This window comes from Coregonus clupeaformis, chromosome 31 (assembly GCF_020615455.1).
Source record: "Coregonus clupeaformis isolate EN_2021a chromosome 31, ASM2061545v1, whole genome shotgun sequence".
Classification (NCBI taxonomy): Eukaryota; Metazoa; Chordata; class Actinopteri; order Salmoniformes; family Salmonidae; genus Coregonus; species Coregonus clupeaformis.
In genome coordinates this window covers 5,427,921-5,451,668 of record NC_059222.1, presented here as the reverse complement: position 1 = coordinate 5,451,668, position 23,748 = coordinate 5,427,921, and the positions used below count along the sequence as shown (strand labels likewise).

General features: G+C 41.3%; 1 protein-coding gene across 3 annotated transcripts in view; it reads right to left on the bottom strand.

Annotated features, from left to right (window-relative positions):
- LOC121547150 (nebulin-related anchoring protein) overlaps positions 1-23,748 on the bottom strand; it is a 156,931-nt gene that overhangs the window by 76,096 nt on the left and 57,087 nt on the right. For all 3 annotated transcript variants that reach the window (XM_041858267.2, XM_041858268.2, XM_041858269.2), the window contains 5 exons: positions 22,844-22,942; positions 20,986-21,093; positions 20,730-20,831; positions 645-842; positions 91-195 (listed from right to left, as the gene is read on the bottom strand). In XM_041858267.2, the coding sequence (XP_041714201.1) occupies positions 91-195; positions 645-842; positions 20,730-20,831; positions 20,986-21,093; positions 22,844-22,942 (612 nt within the window). The remainder of the gene's footprint in view (positions 1-90; positions 196-644; positions 843-20,729; positions 20,832-20,985; positions 21,094-22,843; positions 22,943-23,748) is intronic.

The window sequence follows — 23,748 nt, the reverse complement described above, 5'->3', positions numbered from 1 at the left end:
CTGTGAGAGGAAATAAAATGAGGAGTCAACACTAAAGAAACAAAATAATAAATATAATAATATACACATTCTCTACCCTATTATACTGACATCACTGAGAAGCTCTCCAGCCTTCTTGGCTTGGGTCACATTCAGACATCCATCAGCCTCCCAGCCAACTCCCTTCATCCAGTTCAGATCTGAACGGTATTGATTCTGAGAGTGAGAGACAGTGAGTGAGTGAGTGAGTGAGTGAGTGAGTGAGTGAGTGAGTGAGTGAGTGAGTGAGTGAGTGAGAGAGAGAGAGAGGAGAGCGGAGAGAGACCAAAAAAGAGACAATTCACAATTCATTCATATTTGATAGTAAACACTAACTTGAATAACACCCATATAGATATTTTCCTAAATCCGTATTCACCTTCCCCTTGCTCTCCCGACCCTCTCACCTTACCTCAACCCTGAAGATCTCAAGTCAATTCAAACATACCTTATGACTGTTCAATTATAAGACCAAAACTGTCTGATTATTACCACTTTAAATATTGGCACTCAAATTCTATTATCTGCATGAGAGGATAAGCTGTTCATTTTAGTCTATAAAACACACATAGACCTCTCCACCAACACCAGTGGCCCACCCCATGGCCCACCAATCTCTGCCTCACCTCGCTCTGCAGGTTATACGCCTTTTTGGCCTGCTGTACTTGGATGTCGTCGGATAGGATGGTGTAGTGGTGGAGCTTCGTCCTGTAGTCCAGGTCGCTGGCAAGGGCCTGGGCTTTTTTAGCATGGCTCAGGTTGAGCACGCCCATCGACATGCTGAACTGGGACTGGTTCTCCTTGGAGTTCTTCTTGTACTCAATCTGTTGGGATTGTTGTGGATAACAGAGAGATAGACGGAATGAGGGAGGAGATTGAGAATCAGGAGGTTGAGAATTTTCTGACGTGTTGGGGTTGATGTGTGTGTGTGTGTGTGTGTGTGTGTGTGTGTTTTGTACACTGTGCATCATTTAGAGGGTTTTGTGAACTGTGTGCTGTAAGTGACAATAGTATTGTTAAAAAAATTACAATTTACAGTGCCTTCAGAAAGTATTTATACCCCTTGACTTATTCCACATTTTGTTTTGTTACAGCCTGAATTCAAAATAGATTAAATCGATTTTTTTCTATCACCCATCTAGACACAATACCTCATAATGACGAAGTAAATGTTTGCTCATTTATTGAAAATGAAATACAGAAATATATAATTCACACCCCTGAGTGAATACTTTGTAGAAGCACCTTTAGCAGCAATTACAGCTGTGAGTCTTTCTGTGTAAGTCTCTAAGAGCTTTCCACGCCTGGATTTTGCAGCATTTGCCCATTATTCTTTTCAAAATTCTTCAAGCTCTGTCAAATTGGTTGTTGATCATTGCTAGACAACCATTTTCAGGTCTTGCCATAGATTTTCAAGTAGATTTAACTGTAACTCGGCCACTCAAGAACATTCACTGTCTTCTTGGTAAGCAACTCCAGTGTAGATTTGGCCTTGTGTTTTAGGTTATTGTTCTGCTGAAATGTGAATTCATCTCCCAGTGTCTGGTGGAAAGCAGACAACCAGATTTTCCTCTAGGATTTTGCTTAGCTCCAATCCGTTAATTTTTTTTATACACTTTGTATTTAGGACAAAAAGTGAATTGCTTTGCCACATTTATTGCAGTATTACTTTAGTGCCTTGTTGCAAACAGGATGCATGTTTTGGAATATTTATATTCTGTACAGGCTTCCTTCTTTTCACTCTGTCAATTAGGTTAGTATTGTGGACTAACTACAATGTTGTTGATCCATACACAGTTTTCTCCTATCACAGCCATTAAACTCGGTAACTGTTTTAAAGTCACCATTGGCCTCATTGTGAAATCCATGAGCGCTTTCCTTCCTCTCCGGCAACTGAGTTAGGAAGGACACCTGTATCTTTGTAGTGACTGGGTGTATTGATACAACATTCAAAGTGTAATTAATAACTTCACCATGCTCAAAGGGATATTCAATGTCTACTTTTTTTTTACCCGTCTACCAATAGGTGCCCTTCCTTGCGAGGAACTGGAAGACCTCCCTGGTCTTTGTGGTTGAATCTGTGTTTGAAATTCACTGCTTGACTGAGGGACCTTAAAGATAATTGTATGTGTGAGGTACAGAGATGAGGTAGTCATTCAAAAATCATATTAAAACTATTATTGCACACCCAGTGAGTCCATGCCACTTATTATGTGACTTGTTAAGCACATTTTTACTCCTGAACCTATTTAGGCTTGCCATAACAAAATGGGTTGAATACTAATTGACTCAAGACATTTCAGCTTTTCATTTAATTAATTAATTTGTACACATTTCTAAAAACATAATTCCACTTTGACATTATGGGGTATTGTGTGTAGGCCAGTGACAATTTTTTTAAATTTTAAATTCAGGCTGTAACACAAGAAAATGTGGAAAAAGTCCAGGGGTGTGAATACTTTCTGAAGGCACAGGTAAATCAATTTAGAAAAACGTATTCCTTACAGTGATGAGCAATCTGATGATGAATATGGTGTAACTGTGGTGTATTCTGTGTATAAACACTCAACACCATGGGCTCTATTTTAACAAACCTAACGCAATGGTAAATCTTAGCCTTGGCGGTAGTGCTATAGGTTCGGGGGTGTGTCAGAAATATTTTTGATATTTTCAAAATCTGAATTATGGGCGCAGTAGCTGGCGGTGGCGCGAAAGGACTGGGTTTTGATGAATAAACAAGTTGTGGGTCTGTCGATGCCTGACACCTCACATGCCAATCAGAACGTGCTCCATGGCTAAATATGTGGTGGCTTCGAGTTGTGTATTTACGGTCTTTTATGTATTGTGTTGTCATCAACTCCAATTTGTATGTTAGTCTGTTATAGCCTAGTTCGTTAAATTCTGCCCCATATTTGCTAAATACAGTGCCTTTGGAAAGTATTCAGACCCCTTGCCTTTTTCCACATTTTGTTACATTACAGACTTACTCTAAAATGGATTAAATATTTGTAAAAATCCTCAGCAATGTACACACAATACCCCATAATGACAAAGTGAAAACAGGTTTTTAGACATTTTTGCATATTTATTACAAATAAAAAACAGAAATAGCTTATTAACATAAGTATTCAGACCCTTTGCTTTGAGACTCAAAATAGAGCTCAGATGCATCCTGTTTCCATTGATCATCCTTGAGATGTTTATACAACTTGATTGGAGTCCACCTGTAGTATATTCAATTGATTGGACATGATTTGGAAAGGCACACACCTGTCTATATAAGGTCCCACAGTTGACAGTGCATGTCAGAGCAAAAACCAAGCCATGAGGTCGAAGGAATTGTCCCTAGAGCTTTGAGACAGGATTGTGTCGAGGCACAGATCTGGGGAAGTGTACCAAAAAAGGTCCCCAAGAATACAGTGGCCTCCATCATTCTTAAATGGAAGAAGTTTGCAACCACCAAGACTCTTCCTAGAGCTGGCCGACCCGGCCAAACTGTGCAATCGGGGGAGAAGGGCCTTGGTCAGGAAGGCGACCAAGAACCCAATGATCATTCTGACAGAGCTCTAGAGTTGCTCTGTGGAGATGGGAGAACCTTCCAGAAGGACAACCATCTCTGCAACACTCCACCAATCAGGCCTTTATGGTAGAGTGACCAGACGGAAGCCACTCCTCAGTAAAAGGCACATGACAGCCCACTTGGAGTTTGCCAAAAGGCACCTAAAGACTCTCAGACCATGAGAAGCAAGATTCTCTGGTCTGATGAAACCAAGATTGAACTCTTTGGACTGAATGCCAAGCGCCACGTCTGGAGGAAATCCTGGCACCATCCCTACGATGAAGCATGGTGGTGATTTGATTTAAAATTGCATTGCATTCAAGCCATGTACGTTTTCAACATAAATCCATGGACGGTGAATCTTTCTAATAAATTCGGTTTAAAATCAAATTAAACAAAAAACAATCAAAACAACAACAATATTTCTAAATAGGATCAGGCCAGAAGCATGATATCATAAAATCGCATCTCTCGTTCCATGAGCATAAGGCATGGCATATGTATAAATGTAGGCTTAAAGGCTTTTCGGCAGGAGGCATGGATTTTTATCTTATCCATTGAGGATAGTTTAATATAGTCGCGCCAGTTGGTGCAGCTATAGTAGGCATTGGTCGAAGCTTAATGTCAAATTAAAATCTACCATCATATCTAAGCCATTGTGACACCAATCTCAATATACATTTCCCAATCAACTTGATTGGAGGTACGCAACACACTCCCCGCCTCTCGTCAGCTAATGGGGATCCTTAATAAATACAAATACAAATACAAATTATCCGTCCGGCCGTTACCAAGAACCAATATACCAGACATTGACTTTTGACAGGGTCGTTAGGATTAGGGTCGTCAGACAATTTTTTGGCCAAACCTAGCTCAAATTCTAGAAGTCGGATTAAAACGAGACTACAGCGTCCATAAGGTGACCATTAGACTTAGATACATTTGGACTAAATAAGTTTTATAGGTGCAACCGTTTTTATTAAATTCACAATTTTATCGCTCTCACGTGCAAATTTCTGTCCAATAAGAACCATTGATGTTACCTTTTTCTAGCTTTTCTGACAATGCTAACATCTTTTCAGCCGAATCTCCGAGTTCTAAAACCGGGTTGAGCAACCCGGTTGCTGCGCAACATTAGCAGCTAACGTTAGCTAACGCACTTTTGTACATTGCGCTGTTCCGTACATTTGACCTTATTTTAGCGCCCCAAAAATGTAATACTTCCAGGTCAACTGTAATATGAATACCATTGTAAAGCACAATTTCTCCCTTTTCCAGCAAAATCAATGACGAGACCTTCATGCTGCCCGTCTCTGCATGATTGAAGAAGGCAATGGAGCTCCGCCGGGTCTTTTTAAAAATGGCGGGTGGGGAAGCGAAAGCTACTGCGTCATAGTGAAAGGGGGAGATACAGTGGGGGAAAAAAGTATTTAGTCAGCCACCAATTGTGCAAGTTCTCCCACTTAAAAAGATGAGAGAGGCCTGTAATTTTCATCATAGGTACACGTCAACTATGACAGACAAAATGGCCAAGACCAAAGAGCTGTCAAAGGACACTAGAAACAAAATTGTAGACCTGCACCAGGCTGGGAAGACTGCATCTGCAATAGGTAAGCAGCTTGGTTTGAAGAAATCAACTATGGGAGCAATTATTAGGAAATGGAAGACATACAAGACCACTGATAATCTCCCTCGATCTGGGGCTCCACGCAAGATCTCACCCCGTGGGGTCAAAATGATCACAAGAACGGTGAGCAAAAATCCCAGAACCACACGGGAGGACCTAGTGAATGACCTGCAGAGAGCTGGGACCAAAGTAACAAAGCCTACCATCAGTAACACACTACGCGCCAGGGACTCAAATCCTGCAGTGCCAGACGTGTCCCCCTGCTTAAGCCAGTACATGTCCAGGCCCGTCTGAAGTTTGCTAGAGTGCATTTGGATGATCCAGAAGAGGATTGGGAGAATGTCATATAGTCAGATGAAACCAAAATAGAACTTTTTGGTAAAAACTCAACTCGTCGTGTTTGGAGGACAAAGAATGCTGAGTTGCATCCAAAGAACACCATACCTACTGTGAAGCATGGGGGTGGAAACATCATGCTTTGGGGCTGTTTTTCTGCAAAGGGACCAGGACGACTGATCCGTGTAAAGGAAAGAATGAATGGGGCCATGTATCGTGAGATTTTGAGTGAAAACCTCCTTCCATCAGCAAGGGCATTGAAGATTAAACATGGCTGGGTCTTTCAGCATGACAATGATCCCAAACACACCACCCGGGCAACGAAGGAGTGGCTTCGTAAGAAGCATTTCAAGGTCCTGGAGTGGCCTAGCCAGTCTCCAGATCTCAACCCCATAGAAAATCTTTGTAGGGAGTTGAAAGTCTGTGTTGCCCAGCGACAGCCCCAAAACATCACTGCTCTAGAGGAGATCTGCATGGAGGAATGGGCCAAAATACCAGCAACAGTGTGTGAAAACCTTGTGAAGACTTACAGAAAACGTTTGACCTGTGTCATTGACAACAAAGGGTATATAACAAAGTATTGAGAAACTTTTGTTATTGACCAAATACTTATTTTCCACCATAATTTGCAAATAAATTCATAAAAAATCCTACAATGTGACTTTCTGGAAAAAAAAATCTCATTTTGTCTGTCATAGTTGACGTGTACCTATGATGAAAATTACAGGTCTCTCTCATCTTTTTAAGTGGGAGAACTTGCACAATTGGTGGCTGACTAAATACTTTATTTCCCCACTGTACAAGACTGGAACAGTTCCCGCTATTAGCTCGCTGTATTGCCAAATCGTGCACCACAACTCAATTTTGACAATATACACTCAGACTTAATTTACAAACGAAGCATTTGTGTTTAGTGAGTCCGCCAGAGTCTTAACTGACTTGCCTAGTGAGTCTTAACTGTCTTGCCTAGTTAAATAAAGGTTAAATAAATAAATAAAATAAAACATTTACTGTTTGACTTTTTTTTTTTACCAAGCAAGAGCAATAAACGTTCAATCAGTACTGAGTGAATGAACAACAAAAACATTTTGGAACAAAAGTGTGCTCTCATCATCAGACTGCCCATTTAAATAGTGGGTCAAGTTGACCTATCTATAACAGGCAGTGGTGGGAAAAGTACCCAATCGTCATACGAGTAAAAGTAAAGATACCTTAATAGAAAATGACTCAAGTAAAAGTGAAAGTCACTACTTGAGAAAAAGTCTAAAGGTATTTGGTTTTAAATATACTTAAGTATCAAAAGTAAATGTAATTGCTAAAGTAAAAGTACAAAACATTTCAAATTCTTTATATTAAGCAAACCAGACGGCACAATTGTTTTTTTTACATTTTAACGATAGCCTGGGGCACACTCCAACACTCAGACTTAATATACAAATGAAGCATTTGTGTTTAGTGAGTCCGCCAGATTAGAGGCAGTAGGGATTACCACCGATGTTATCTTGATAAGTGTGTGAATTTGACCATTTTCCTGTCATGCTAAGCATTCAAAATGTATCAAGTACTTTTGGGTGTCAGGGAAAATGGAGGAAAAAGTACATTATTTTCTTTAGGAATGTAGTGGAGTAAAAGTAGTCAATTTATTTTATAGGAAAGTAAAGTACAGATACCCCAAAAAATTACTTAAGTAGTACTTTAAAGTATTTTTACTTAAGTACTTTACACCACTGATAACAGGGTTTGTAGTGTAATGGTACTGCCTTGGGGTTTGAAGGTCCTGGGTTTGCCTAGTGGAGGGGATATTTAGACCATTCTCTTTCGTGTACAATTTTTGACCCCCCCCAGTCCCGACACACACACACACACCGGCGCGCACATGCAATTGTGGGCTTATTTTAATTTATTAGGTGTCTCTTAAAAGAGCCTGTGGGTTTGTTGGGCATCGTTGAAGCAAGGGACAAATACATCATTTTTGTTGACATTGGTCATTATTGTGTACTTTTACTTTACTTTTATTGCTGTGTTTTGCTGTATTATAATGTTGTATAATCAATCACTGATGTAAAAACCATGGAAATAAAAAACAAAAAAGTATGTTTTAAGTGAGAAGTAGGCATTATCTGAAGCCAAAAAATAAAGGAAATTCAAGAGTGCAACTGTGCAATGTGTACTTCACTCATTCTCTACCAAGTTTTTCCAGCACACAGCTTTGACCTACTACAGTAGCTAGTGTATGTTGGTCTATTGTACTTCCAACAATGAGTAGGCAGGTTGCTTAGGATTCAAACCTTCTCAATCCACCTAATTCATACTCTTCAGAGGGATAATGCACTTTACAGTGTCCTGCTATCAAAAAAATGTACATATGAGTGTACAGAACATTAGGAACACCTTCTTAATATTGAGTTGCACCCCTTTTTGCCCTCAGAAAAGCCTCAATTCGTCGGGGCATGGACTCCACAAGGTGTCCAAAGCGTTCCACAGGGAGGCTGGCCAATATTGACGCCAATGCTTCCCATAGTTGTGTCAAGTTGTCTGGATGTCCTTTGGGTGGAGACCATTCTTGATACAAACGGGAAACTGTTGAGCGTGAAAAACCCAGCAGCATTGCAGTTCTTGACACACTCAAACCGGTGTGCCTGGCACCTACTACCATACCCTGTTCAAAGGCACTTAAATATTTTGTCTTGCCCATTCACCCTCTGAATGGCACACATACACAATCCATGTCTCAACTGTTTCAAGGCTTGAAAGTCCTTTAACCTGTCTCCTCCCTTTCATCTACACTGATGTGAAGTGGATTTAACAAGTGACATCAATAAGGGATCATAGCCTTCACCTGGATTCACCTGGTCTGCCTACAGTGGGGAAAAAAAGTATTTAGTCAGCCACCAATTGTGCAAGTTCTCCCACTTAAAAAGATGAGAGAGGCCTGTAATTTTCATCATTCCCCACTGTATGTCATGGAAGGTGCAGGCATTCCAAATGTTTTCTACACTCAGTATACACTACCGGTCAAAAGTTTTAGAACACCTACTCATTCAAGGGCTTTTTATTAATTTTGTCTAAATTCTGTCTACATTGTAGAATAATAATGAAGACATCAAAACTATGAAATAACATATATGAAATAATGTAGTAACCAAATAAGTGTTAAACAAATCTAAATATATTTGAGATTCTTCAAATAGCCACCATTTGCCTTGATGACAGCTTTGCACACTCTTGGCATTCTCTCAACCAGCTTCATGAGGTAGTCACCTGGAATGCATTTCAATTAACAGGTGTGCCTTCTTAAAAGTTAATTTGTATAATGTCTTTCCTTCTTAACAAGGTAGGGTTGGTATACAGAAGATAGCCCTATTTGGTAAAAGACCAAGTCCATATTATGGCAAGAACAGCTCAAATAAGCAAAGATAAACGACAGTTCATCATTATTTTAAGACATCAGTCATTCCGGAAAACTTCAAGAACTTTGAAAATGTATACGTGCAGTCGCAAAAAACATCAAGCGCTATGATGAAACTGGCTCTCATGAGGACCGCCACAGGAAAGGAAGACCCAGAGTTACCTCTGCGGCAGAGGATAAATTCATTAGAGTTACCAGCCTCAGAAATTGCAGCCCAAATAAATGCTTCAGAGAGTTCAAGTAACAGACACATCTCAACATCAACTGTTCAGAGGAAAATATGTGAATCAGGCCTTCATGGTCAAATTGTTGCAAAGAAACCACTACTAAAGGACACCAATAAGAAGAAGATACTTGATTGGGCCAAGAAACAGGAGCAACGGACATTAGACCGGTGGAAATCTGTCCTTTGATCTGATGATCCAAATTTGAGATTTTTGGTTCCAACCGCCGTGTCTTTGTGAGACGCAGAGTAGGTGAACGGGTTATCTCCGCATGTGTAGTTCCCACTGTGAAGCATGGAGGAGGAGGTGTGATGGTGCTTTGCTGGTGACAGTGTCAGTGATTAATTTAGAATTCAAAGCACACTTAACCAGCATGGCTACCACAGGATTCTGTAGCGATACGCCATCCCATCTGGTTTGCGCTTAGTGGGACTATCATTTATTTTTCAACAGGACAATGACCCAAAACACACCTCCAGGCTGTGTAAGGGCTATTTGACCAATAAGGAGAGTGATGGAGTGCTGCATCAGATGACCTGGCCTCCACAATCACCCGACCTCAACCCAATTGAGATGGTTTTGGATGAGTTGGACAGCATTGTGAAGGAAAAGCAGCCGACAAGTGCTCAGCATATGTGGGGACTCCTTCAAGACTGTTGGAAAAGCATTCCTGGTGAAGCTGGTTGAGAGAATGCCAAGAGTGTGCAAAGCTGTCATCAAGGCAAAGGGTGGCTACTTTGAAGAATCTCAAATATAAAATATATATTGATTTGTTTAACACTTTTTTGGATTCTACATAATTCCATATGTGTTATTTCATAGTGTTTATTCTACAGTGTAGAAAATAGTACAAATTAAGAAAAACCCTGAAATGAGTAGGTGTGTCCAAACTTTTGACTGGCACTGTTAGAGGTTTTTTGGTTTTGTGGTTGGACTTTTAGGACATATAGCACGTTAGCGCGTGGGGCGCACCGAATGGTGTCACCTATTTAGTCAGTATGTGTTACACCTGTGCTGGTTGCCATCTCGTTAGTGGGAAGGTGTTTCACCTGTGCTGGCCCGGGTGCAATTTCTTAGGAGACGTGGAGGGTTAACACCTTTAATTGGCTCTCCCTATCTGATTTCCCTGATTTCGTTTGGCTCCACCTTTTCAGTTTTCTTCCCGTCTTTAAGTTTGGTGTGGGTTTTTCTTTTGTTTGCCTCTTCTTGGGCAAACTTAGTGGGCGCTCATGGTGGGTGTCTTTTAGGTTGTAGTTGGTAGTAAACATTCAGTGGACACCCCCATTAGTGTCTTTCAGAACCTCTCCTAAAACCCCACCTGTTTTGTTTTGGTTGTTGTCAGTGACTCTGTTAGTTCCTCCTTCTGTTTGAGTGACATTATTTGGTTTTCTTCCAGAGAGGGAGGAGGATGAAAAGGGTACTACAGGTGGTAGAGTACAACCCATAGGCGTGCAACTGCGGGACGTAGAACTAAAGGCAAAATGGGAACAAAAGAAAGTAGAGCTCTAGCACAAGGAAAAGGAAAGAGAACGTGAGGTAGAGATTGGAACAACAGAAATTAGAGCACAGGGAAAGTCAAGATGAGCGTGCAGCCAAACAACAAGAACATGCAGCCAGACAAGAACAAGAAGAACGTGCCATTTGATTAAAAGAGATGAAGATGGAAGCGCAACAAAGGGAGATAGATCTGGAAGCACTCCGAATCCAGTCAGGCCATCCTGCACCCTCAACAGAGTTTGATCTTGGTTGGAACAGCCGACTTGTACCGTCTTTCAACGAAAAGCAGGTGGATGTATATTTTACTCTGTTTGAGCGGATTGCCACCTCCCTAAAATGGCCGCGAGATATTTGGTCACTGCTCCTCCAAAGAGTTATTGTGGGAAAGGCTTAGAAAGTGTACGCCGCTTTCTCTTAACCAGAGTTCAGATTATGACACTGTTAAAGCTGCTTATCCTTCGGGTTTATGAGTTGGTCCCAGAGGCATACAAACAACAGTTCCGTAAATTACAAAAGACAAAATCACAAAGCCATGTTGAGTTCGCAAGGGAACAAGCATGTCTTTTTGATTGGTGGTGTGGTTCTCAAGAGGTCAAGGACCTTGAGCATTTAAAGATTCTCATACTTCTCGGGCAGTTCAAGAATTGCCTTCACGAAAGGGTTGCAACCTACATTTATGAGAACAAGGAGAAAGCTGCAGTTCTTGCAGATGAGTTTGTGTTGACACATAAAACTACCTTCACAAACAAAGCACCCAGTAGTTATCCCTACGCAAAAAGCAATCCAAAGAAGTCACCTCCTACTGCAATGTTTCAGTCCATTTCTACAGTGCCCAAAGATAAAGATCGGCAGAAAACTGTTTTTTCATATCGGCCAGTTTGTCATTACTACTGCGAGAAAGGACACATTGTCTCTGTGTCCTAAATTGAAACAGAAAAATTAGAGTGAGAAAATGTGGAAAATATCCACATTGGGCAGCAGGTGAACAAGTGTCGGAAAAGTTGGTGATGAGGCTTGTGGAACCTTACATTGGCAAGGGGAGAAATGTTACCATGGACAATTTCTTCACTTCACTGGCGAACAAGTTGCTTGCAAAGAAATCAGTCTGGCCGGTACCATGACAAAGTGAGACGGGAGCTCCCTCCATCTGCGCAAAATAAGGCACCTGCAGAGCCGTTGTCCTCCACAACTGTGCTGAAGAACGACAAGACAACGGGACACAATAAGGAGTCAACCGGAGACTATTACGCACTCTAACCAAACAAAGGTATGTCGAAGTGTGCCAAGGAAGTGAAAGTTACGAAAATTGTGTTAACTGTTAGGACAAGGGATAACAGCTAAATTAAATCCAACTGATACCATTGCGTGAAGACACACAAGTAGGCTATGAGCTGACAATAATTGACTATTTTTGACTGCTGTCATGTCAACACTTACATTATATCCATTATAATGCCATTATTGCTTTTGTGCAGCGTTTCACTATTTATCAATGATGTTTAGGCAATTGATGTTTTTCATCATTTGACCACGTGTCTTGACCATGGATCTTGGTGGTTGATAAGCGTAATTAAATTGTCGCCAGCAGCACAGTTGCAGTCACCAACGCTCTGGATAAAAATTTAATAAATGTTTGAATAAGGCTGTAACGTAACAAAATCTAGAAAAAGATAAGTGGTCAGAATACTTTCCGAATGCACTGTAAATAGTGTAATATGCCAGGGAGATATGTATACTGTAGCTAAGAAAGTAATACTAAATGTATGTTGTGTAGTAAGCCGTTAGTAGCCCATCTGCCTCACCCTAATAATTTGTTCCCTTTCACCCTTAGAACTTAGCCTACTGTTCTGACTTTCTGTTTTAGAGAAATGTCATCATCGAATATTGTAAGAGCTTTCTTTGTCTGCTTAGATGCCCCTTTTATTTATCCTACGGTTCTGACTTGGTGTACAGGGAGAACACTGTAAGAACGGCCCATTTTCTGAATTCTGTTGCTGTACATTTCAAAAGTGCTGAACAAATATTTATATTGACTACGTCCATCTTAGCTCGCTCATTAATGTGTTAATCGAAATTACAGATTGCCTCTTATCCGCTCATCGTTCCCTTATGCCATAGTTTGTACATCTCAATTGTTATAGGCCTATTGCTTGTATACTGTAGGCCTATCTCATTAGTATCTTATTCATCATTTTAGGCAATGTTGGAATGATTTCATTGTTCTGCTTACTTTGTGTAATATAATTACAGTGAAGGAAACAATTATTTTATCCCCAGCTGATTTTGTAAGTCACTGACGAAGACATGATCAGTCTATAATTTTAATGGTAGGTTTATTTGAAGTGAGAGACAGAATAACAACAAAACAATCCAGAAAAAACGCATGTCAAAAATGTTAAGAATTGATTTGCATTTAAGGAGGGAAATAAGTATTTGACCCCTCTGCAAAACATGACTTAGTACTTGGTGGCAAAACCCTTGTTGGCAATCAGAGAGGTCAGACATTTCTTGTAGTTGGCCACCAGGTTTGCACACATCTCAGGAGGGATTTTGTCCCACTCCTCTTTGCAGATCTTCTCCAAGTCATTAAGGTTTCGAGGCTGATGTTTGACAACTCGAACCTTCAGCTCCCTCCACAGATTTTCTATGGGATTAAGGTCTGGAGACTGGCTAGGCCACTCCAGGACCTTAATGTGCTTCTTCTTGAGCCACTCCTTTGTTGCCTTGGCCGTGTGTTTTGGGTCATTGTCATGCTGTAATACCCATCCACGACCCATTTTCAATGCCCTGGCTGAGGGAAGGAGGTTCTCACCCAAGATTTGACGGTACATGGCCCCATCCATCGTCCCTTTGATGCGGTGAAGTTGTCCTGTCCCCTTAGCAGAAAAACACCCCCAAAGCATAATGTTTCCACCTCCATGTTTGACGGTGGGGATGGTGTTCTTGGGGTCATAGGCAGCATTCCTCCTCCTCCAAACATGGCGAGTTGAGTTGATGCCAAAGAGCTCCATTTTGGTCTCATCTGACCACAACACTTTCACCCAGTTCTCCTCTGAATCATTCAGATGTTCATTGGCAAACTTCAGATGGGCCTGTATATGTACTTTCTTGAGCAGGGGGACCTTGCGGGCGCTGCAGTATTTCAGTCCTTCACGGCGTAGTGTGTTACCAATTGTTTTCTTGGTGACTATGGTCCCAGCTGCCGTGTAGTTCTGGGCTGATTCATCACCTTTGTCATGATCATTGAAACTCCACGAGGTGAGATCTTGCATGGAGCCCCAGGCCGAGGGAGATTGACAGTTATTTTGTGTTCTTCCATTTGCGAATAATCGCACCAACTGTTGTCACCTTCTCACCTAGCTGCTTGGCGAAGGTCTTGTAGCCCATTCCAGCCTTGTGTAGGTCTACAATCTTGTCCCTGACATCCTTGGAGAGCTCTTTGGTCTTGGCCATGGTGGAGAGTTTGGAATCTGATTGATTGCTTCTGTGGACAGGTGTATTTTATACAGGTAACAAGCTGAGATTAGGAGCACTCTCTTTAAGAGTGTGCTCCTAATCTCAGCTTGTTACCTGTATAAAAGACACCTGGGAGCCAGAAATCTTTCTGATTGAGAGGGGGTCAAATAGTTATTTCCCTCATTAAAATGCAAATCAATTTATAACTTTTTTGACATGCGTTTTTCAGGATTTTGTTGTTGTTATTCTGTCTCTCAACGTTCAAATAAACCTACCATTGAAATTATAGACTGATTATTTCTTTGTCAGTGGGCAAACTTACAAAATCAGCAGGGGATCAAATACTTTTTTCCCTCACTGTAGCTCATGTGCTTTTCTTGACGAGGAGGAGATACTATATAATGTTGTTTGGTCTGTAACCATGTTTGCCAGTGACAGTCTCTTCCCATTCAAATATTTGTTTTCAAGAGCAAGTTCAGTTATAGACCCATGTAATTCCAGTTGATATTGCGAGGGTTGTTTTGTTTGCGCAATGCGCTTTCTGTGCATTGTATATAAAAGTGGATCCTCATGATTTTCCTTCCTTTTTAGACCATGTACTGTAGGCCTAATCAAATACTTCAAATGGTAGGCTAACCGAGTGTCTGTCTGTCTGTCTGTGTGTGGTGACTTAAAGAAGAGTCAAGTTAAGGCCTCAACATCTTGCTGAATTTATGGGAACTAACATCTGAAATTCTGTCGGTGTCCATTTTTAAAGTGCTGAACGAATAGGCCTACCTCGTCGCAGCTCGTTTGCTTGCACTTGCTTATACTTAGAGCCAAGTGTTAATGAAATAAGAATAAACATTATGAATTTACTGAACATAAATGTAATAATGTTTGTATGGTTCATAAGTCAAAACTCATTTTGGCGTTTGTTATTATTGAAGGAGAATGCGGTTCTTATCGACTTACACAAATCCACAAGGAGTCAGTAATAACCACATTTGTTTAAGCAATTCATCCATATCAGCTATGGTTTTTAAAAATGGATTAAAAGAGGCTGAATGAACTGTTTAGCTGCCAGACAAGGCTTATAGCCAGGTGTAGCAGTGGTAAGGATTCACTCCATGGTGCTGAAAAGAAAGCTCTGCTGTTGGGACAGCGTTATGTAGGCCCTAACAGTTTGTGGGCCCCATTTGTCACCGTTATAGTGCAATTAAGGTGTTGTTTAGTGTTGTTAAGTGGCTTTCCTGGCATGCATCAAAAAATATATATGTTGAGTTTGCCCCACCAAGATTTACATGCTAAAATCGCTACTGATTGTCTTACTGCTTAGACCAGCTTTAGGTGAGTAGCACTACTTGAAATTGGAACATTAGTGCACATTTTTGAGGTCACACCTAAAATATTTCCACCCTCCCACCTCAGCGCAAGCAAGCTGATATAAGACAGGTAAATTACCAAGTCTGGTGTCAGGACCGGAAAATAGTAGCGCGATGGCTTTCACAAGTCGAAATTGCCAAAGAGTGTGTGTTTGACACTAGCGCCAACTTAACGGCAGCCAAAAATAGAGCCCCATATGTGTTTGCAAAAATTTTTTAAATTTGGCTCTACACTCCAGCATTTTGGATCTGAGATCAAATGTTTCATTAGACAACGGTACATAATGTTACCTTTTTATTTGAGAGTATTTTCATATGTTTTATTTTTTAATAACGTTTAGAAATTAAAGCACTTATGTATCTAGTCCATTCATGATTTTTCTTAATCATGGCACAAGGACACCGGAAAACGTGTGGAGGTAGCATTTGCCACAACACTTTTCAATCACCACTTTTGATTTAGTTTAATAAAATATATAAACTCAAAGCATTAAAAAGAGGGGTAAAGTGCTGGGGGTTTTTGACCGATTTGCCAACTCACTTTCACATTGGAGTGCTGCTGCAGGCTCTTTGAGTCTTGACCAATCAAATTCACGGAAATCGCAGGTCGTGTGGGCCAGGCACAACGCCCAAAGCTCAGGGCATGCTCTCCACTTTCCTCTGGCATTTATTGAGAAAGCGTGCTAACACATCACTCCTGACAGAGACAAGCAAAAACTTGTACATAAATGTAACTGCCTATACACCTAAACATTAGCGATATGACTTGCTGTATTGCATTGAAAGGATACTATTTTTCAGTCTGATCACCTGTAGGCTACTAACAACAGCAGCTGTATAGTGTAGCCTACTATGCACCTTGTCTCTATGGTCAGGGTATTTATAGCCCATTTGTTTGTGTGAATGGGATCAAATTTGGTTTATATTCAAACTAGGCTGACTAGGCTACCAGTACTTTTTCAAGTGTGTAACAGGACAAATATAAGCACCACCCAATTTATTATTAGGGGTGCTGGCAGCGAATCTGCAAGCACACCAATTGTTTTTGAAGGAATTTTTTCTTTCTTCAATGCCTGATTGATTAAAAATGTTCTACTTTGGCAATATCGAGGTATATCAATACTGCCACTCAGACACGAAAAACGGCACAGATTGGCCCATAAACATTCAAAGTCTAAGGCTCAGCGTCGCTGCCCTGTTGGACGCATTACCACAACTTGGTAGATAAGTGTTTCTCATCATAAGGAACACATTTGCCTCAAGGACACATACAGTTGAAGTCAGAATTTTACATACACCTTAGCCAAATACATTTAAACTCAGTTTTTCACAATTCCTGACATTTAATCCTAGTAGAAATTCCCTGTCTTAGGTCAGTTAGGATCACCACTTTTATTTTAAGAATGTGAAATGTCAGAATAATAGTAGTAAGAAATATTTATTTCAGCTTTTATTTATTTAATCAAATTCCCAGTGGGTCAGAAGTTTACATACCCTCAATTAGTATTTGGTAGCATTGCCTTTAAATTGTTTAACTTGGGTCAAACGTTTTGGGTAGCCTTCCACAAGCTGAGTCAGGTTTGTAGGCCTCCTTGCTCGCACATGCCTTTTCAGTTCTGCCCACAAATTTTCTATAGGATTGAGGTCAGGGATTTGTGATGGCCACTCCAACACCTTGACTTTGCTGTCCTTAAGCCATTTTGCCACAACTTTGGAAGTATGCTTGGGGTCATTGTCCATTTGGAAGACCCATTTGCGACCAAGCTTTAACTTCCTGACTGATGTCTTGAGATGTTGCGTCAATATATCCACATAATTTTCCTTCCTCATGATGCCATCTATTTTGTGAAGTGCACCAGTCCCTCCTGCAGCAAAGCAACCCCACAGCATGATGCCGCCACCCCTGTGCTTCACGGTTGGGATGGTGTTCTTCGGCTTGCAAGCAACCCCCTTTTTCCTCCAAACATAATGATGGTCATTATGGCCAAACAGTTCTATTTTTGTTTCATCAGACCAGAGGACATTTCTCCAAAAAGTACGATCTTTGTTCCCATGTGCAGTTGCAAACCGTAGTCTGGCTTTTTTATGGCGGTTTTGGAGCAGTGGCTTCTTCCTTGCTGAGCGGCCTTTCAGATTATGTCGATATAGGACTCGTTTTACTATGGATATAGATACTTTTGTACCTGTTTCCTCCAGCATCTTCACAAGGTCCTTTGCTGCTGTTCTGGGATTGATTTGCACTTTTCGCACCAAAGTATGTTCATCTCTAGGAGACAGAACGTGCCTCCTTCCTGAGCGGTATGATGGCTGTGTGGTCCCATGGTGTTTATACTTGCGTACGATTGTTTGTACAGATGAACGTGGTATCTTCAGGCGTTTGGAAATTGCTCCCAAGGATGAACCAGACTTGTGGAGGTCTACCATTTTTTATTTGAGGTCTTGGCTGATTTCTTTTAATTTTCCCATGATGTCAAGCAAAGAGGCACTGAGTTTGAAGGTAGGCCTTGAAATACATCCACAGGTACACCTCCAATTGACTCAAATGATGTCAATTAGCCTATCAGAAGTTTCTAAAGCCATGACATCATTTTCTGGAATTTTCCAAGCTGTTTAAAGGCACAGTCAACTTAGTGTATGTAAACTTCTGACCCACTGGAATTGTGATACAGTAAATTATAAGTGAAATAATCTGTCTGTAAACAATTGTTGGAAAAATTACTTGTGTCATGCACAAAGAAGATGTCCTAACCGACTTGCCAAAACTATAGTTTGTAAACAAGAAATGTGTGGAGTGGTTGAAAAATGAGTTTTAATGACTCCAACCTAAGTCTAGGTAAACTTCCGACTTCAACTGTAAGGTCTGACATATTGGATTGTCCGCCATCTTGGATTTTTAAATAAAACTTCAAAGATCTTCTTCTCATGAACCGTACATCTGATTGACTCAATGTACAGGTAACTGCTAAAATGGAAACACTTCAGTAAATCAGGGATACAAAGTATCGGCAGGTAGCTTAGTGGTTAAGAGCGTTGTGCCAGTAACCGAAAGGTCGCTGGTTCTAATCCCCAAGCCGACTAGGTGAAAAATCTGTCGATGTGCCCTTGAGCAAGGCACTTAACCCTGATTGCTCCTGTAAGTCGCTCTGGATAAGAGCGTCTACTAAATGACTAAAATGTAAATGTAAAATGTATATTGAAAGCAGGTGCTTCCACACAAGTGTGCTTCCTGAGTTAATTAAGCAATTAAACATCATGCTCATGTATAAAAAAGCTGAGCATGCCATTATTTTGGCTACCATGGCTACGCCCCCATAGGTTGACAATTCCCCCATCCCCAGGGCAACAGTGGTCACTGAATGGTTTGATGAGCATGAAAACTAATGTAAACCATTTCCCATGGCCATCTCAGTCCCCAGATCTCAACCCAATTGAACACTTATGGGAGATTCTGGAGCGGTGCCTGAGACTGTGTTTTCCACCACCACCAACTCCAATATAGTTCCACACACTTGAAGAATCTATGCCAAGGTGCATTGAAGTTGTTCTGGCTCGTGGTGGCCCAACGCCCTATTAAGACACTTTATGTTGGTGTTTCCTTTGTTTTGGCAGTTAAGGACATGATGAACATACAGGTTTCACTAAGTTCTAATAAAGCTAAGTGATACGTAAAAGGAGTTTAACAAATTAATTTCAAATTAAAACCTGAAATGTCTTGAGTCAACCCCTTTGTTATGGCAAGCCTAAATACGTTCTGGTGTAAAATTTGCTTAACAAGTCACAAAATAAGTTGCATGGACTCTGTGTGCAATAATAGTGTTTAATATGATTTTTGAATGACTACCTCATCTCTGTACCCCACACATACAATTATCTGTAAGCTCCCTCAGTCGAGCAGGGAATTTCAAACACAGATTCAACCACAAAGACCAGGTTTTCCAGTGCCTCACAAAGAACTCCTGAGTGGCGCAGTGGTCTAAGGCACTGCATCGCAGTGCTAACTGTGCCACTAGAGATCCTGGTTCGAATCCAAGCTCTGTCGCAGCCGGCCGAGACCGGGAGACTCATGGGCGGCGCACAATTGGCCCAGCGTCGTCCAGGGTAGGGGAGGGAATGGCCGGCAGGGATGTAGCTCAGTTGATAGAGCATGGCGTTTGCAACGCCAGGGTTGTGGGTTTGATTCCCACGGGGGGCCAGTATAAAAATAAAAAAAATGTATTCACTAACTGTAAGTCGCTCTGGATAAGAGCGTCTGCTAAATGACTAAAATGTAAAATGTAAAGAAGGGCACCTATTGGTAGATGGGTAAAAATAAAATAAAAAGCAGACATTGAATATCCCTTTGAGCATGGTGAAGTTATTAATTACACTTTGGATGGTGTATCAATACAGGCATCCTTCTTAACTCAGTTGCCGGAGAGGAATGAAACCGCTCAGGGATTTCACCCTGAGGCCAATGGTGACTTTAAAACAGTGTTTAATGGCTGTGATAGCACAAAACTGAGGATGGATCAACAACATTGTAGTTACCTTTCAGCAGGACAATAACCTAAAACACAAGGCCAAATATGCACTGTAGTTTCTTACCAAGACGACATTGAATGTTCCTGAGTGGCCTAGTTACAGTTTTGACTAAAATCGGCTTGAAGATCTATGGCAAGACTTGAAAATGACTGTCTAGCAATGATCAACAATGAACTTGACAGAGCTTGAATAATTTTAAAAAGAACAATGTGCAACTATTGTACAATCCAGGTGTGCAAAAACTCTTAAGACTTATAAAGAAAGACTCACAGCTGGAATTTTCTCAATGTGATTCTAACATGTATTAACTCAGGGGGTTGAATACTAATAAAGATATATTAATGTTTTGTTAATCTTTTTTTAATGTTAGAATTTTTCTTCTACTTTGACAATGCAGAGTATTTTGTGTAGCTCGTTGACAAAAAATATCAATTAAATCCATGTGGAAAAAGTAAAAGGGGTGTGAATACTTTCTGAAGGCACTGTAAAGTGTTTTGAATTGTTACATGTACATGAGGGAGGATGTATAATGCTTCAATCCCTTTCATTGCTGCTTGCAGCTATATTTTAGTATTATTATTATTATATGAAACATTTGATCTCAAATCCAAAATGCTGGAGTATAGAGCCAAATACATATTTTTTGCTTCACAGTCCAAATACATATGGTGCTGAGTGTATGATGTTACACCATGTTTGTTTTGTTTCATATTCTTACCTCACTGCTCATTTTGGACGCCTGAAGAGAGTGCAGGGTCTTGGAGTCGCTGACGTTGCTCACCTTATCTTTATTCTTCATGAAGGACTCTTTGTACTTAATCTGTAACACACGGCCACGATCCAAATCACATCAGCCAGTCACATATAATCAGATGCCCAATCCCTCCCTCATTCTTGTCCACTAATATATCATCCCCATGCCATAAGAAAGGATTGTTCTGTGTGAATACCAGCTACAGGAAAGGAATGCTTACATCACTGGCCAGGTCCCGAGATGCTTTGGCAGCCTTGACGGTCAGCGTGTCCAGGCCGATGTCACATGTTTTGGACTTGGTCTTCTCCCAGTCCTCCTTGTATTTGATCTGGATTTAAATATGTACATATAGATCAAACAAATACAGCACCCCTTATTGATATGGTATGTGTATAACCCTTTTGGAATACAGTGCATTCGGAAATTATTCAGACCCCTTGACTTTTTCTACAATTTGTTACGTTACAGCCAAATTCTGAAATTGATTAAATAGTTTTTTCCCACTCATCAATCTACGCACAATACCCCATAATGACAAAGCAAAAAAGGTTTTTTACTAAATAAAAAATTGAAATATCACATTTACATAAGTATTCAGAACCTTTACTCAGTACTTTGTTGAAGCACCTTTGGCAGCGATTACAGCCTCGAGTCTTCTTGGGTTTGACGCTACAAGCTTGACACACCGTTATTTGGGGAGTTTCTCCCATTCTTCTCTGCAGATCCTCTCAAGCTCTGTCAGGTTGGATGGGGAGCGTAGCTGCACAGCTATTTTCTGGTCTCTCCAGAGATGTTTGATCGCTGGGCCACTCAAGGACATTCACAGACTTGTCCCGAAGCCACTTCTGCATTGTCTTGGCTGTGTGCTTAGGGTTGTTGTCCTGTTGGAAGGTGAACCTTCACCCCAGTCTGAGGTCCTGAGCACTCTGGAGCAGGTTTTCAGCAAGAATCTCTCTGTACTTTGCTCCATTCATCTTTCCCTCGATCCTAACTAGTCTCCCAGTCCCTGCCGCTGAAAAACATCCCCACAGCATGATGCTGTCACCACCATGCTTCACCGTAGGGATGGTGCCAGGTTTCCTCCAGACGTGACGCTTGGCATTCAGGCCAAAGACTTCAATCTTGGTTTCATCCGACCAGAGAATCTTGTTTCTCATGGTCAGACTCCTTTAGGTGCTTTTTGGCAAACTCCAAGCGGGCTGTCATGTGCCTTTTACTGAGGAGTGTCTTCCGTCTGGTCACTCTACCATAAAGGTCTGATTGGTGGAGTGCTGCAGAGATGGTTGTCCTTCTGGAAGGTTCTCCCATCTCCACAGAGGAACTCTAGAGCTCTGTCAGAGTGACCATCGGGTTCTTGGTCACCTCCCTGACCAAGGCCCTGCTCCCCCGATTGCTCAGTTTGACCAGTTGGCCAGCTCTAGGAAGAGTCTTGGGGGTTCCAAACTTCTTCCATTTAAGAACGATGGAGGCCACTGTGTTCTTGGGGACCTTCAATGCTGCAGAAATGTTTTGTTACCCTTCCCCAGATCTGTGCCTCGCCACAATCCTGTCTCGGAGCTCTACGGACAATTCCTTCGACCTCATGGCTTGGTTCTTGCTCTGACATGCACTGTCAACTGTGGGACCTCATATAGACAGGTGTGTGCCTTTCCAAATCATGTCCAATCAATTGAATTTACCACAGGTGGACTCAAAACAACTTGTAGAAACATCTCAAGGATGATCAATGGAAACAGGATGCACCTGAGCTCAATTTCTCATAGCAAAGGGTCTCAATACTTATAAGGTATTTCTGTTTTTAATAACTTTGCAAAAATGTTTAAAAACCTGTTTTCGCTTTGTCATTATGGGGTATTGTGTGTAGATTCATCCATTTTAGAATAAGGCTGTGAGCGTAACAAAATGTGGAAAAAGTAAAGGGGTCTGAATACTTTCTGAATGCACTGTATATGCAAATGCTGAGCGAAAGCTATACTGTTTGTATGTACTGTATAGAGTGTAGTGTTCGGTATAGACTGTGTTGTGATAGATAGATAGTGTACATGTTTATCTTTGGCTCTGGTCAAAGCTCTACTTACATTGCTGAGTTGTTGAGCATTGATCCTGGCCTGGACGATTTGAGGGGTATCTGTCGACGAGCTGTACTTGACTTGGTCAATGTGTTGTCTGTAGTTAACCTACATGGGGGAATCAGAGATATCAAGTCAGGTTTCCTTGATATTATGAAAGGGGTCCCGCATGGGTCGATTTTGGGACCAGTACTTTTTACTATATAAACTCAGCAGAAAAATAAGTGTCCTCTCACTGTCAACTGCGTTTATTTTCAGCAAACTTAACATGTGTAAATATTTGTATGAACATAACAAGATTCAACAACTGAGACATAAACGGAACAAGTTCCACAGACATGTGACTAACAAAAATTGAATAATGTGTCCCTGAACAAAGGGGGGGGTCAAAAGTAACAGTCAGTATCTGGTGTGGCCACCAGCTGCATTAAGTACTGCAGTGCATCTCCTCCTCATGGACTGCACCAGATTTGCCAGTTCTTGCTGTGAGATGTTAACCCACTCTTCCACCAACGCACCTGCAAGTTCCCAGATATTTCTGGGGGGAATGGCCCTAGCCCTCACCCACCGATCCAACAGGTCCCAGACGTGCTCAATGGGATTGAGATCCGGGCTCTTCGCTGGCCATGGCAGAACACTGACATTCCTGTCTTGCAGGAAATCACGCACAGAATGAGCAGTATGGATGGTGGCATTGTCATGCTAGAGGGTCATGTCAGGATGAGCCTGCAGGAAGGGTACCACATGAGGGAGGAGGATGTCTTCCCTGAAACGCACAGCGTTGAGATTGCCTGCAATGACAACAAGCTCAGTCCGATGATGCTGTGACACACCGCCCCAGACCATGACGGAGCCTCCACCTCCAAATCGATCCCGCTCCAGAGTACAGGCCTCGGTGTAACGTTCATTCCATG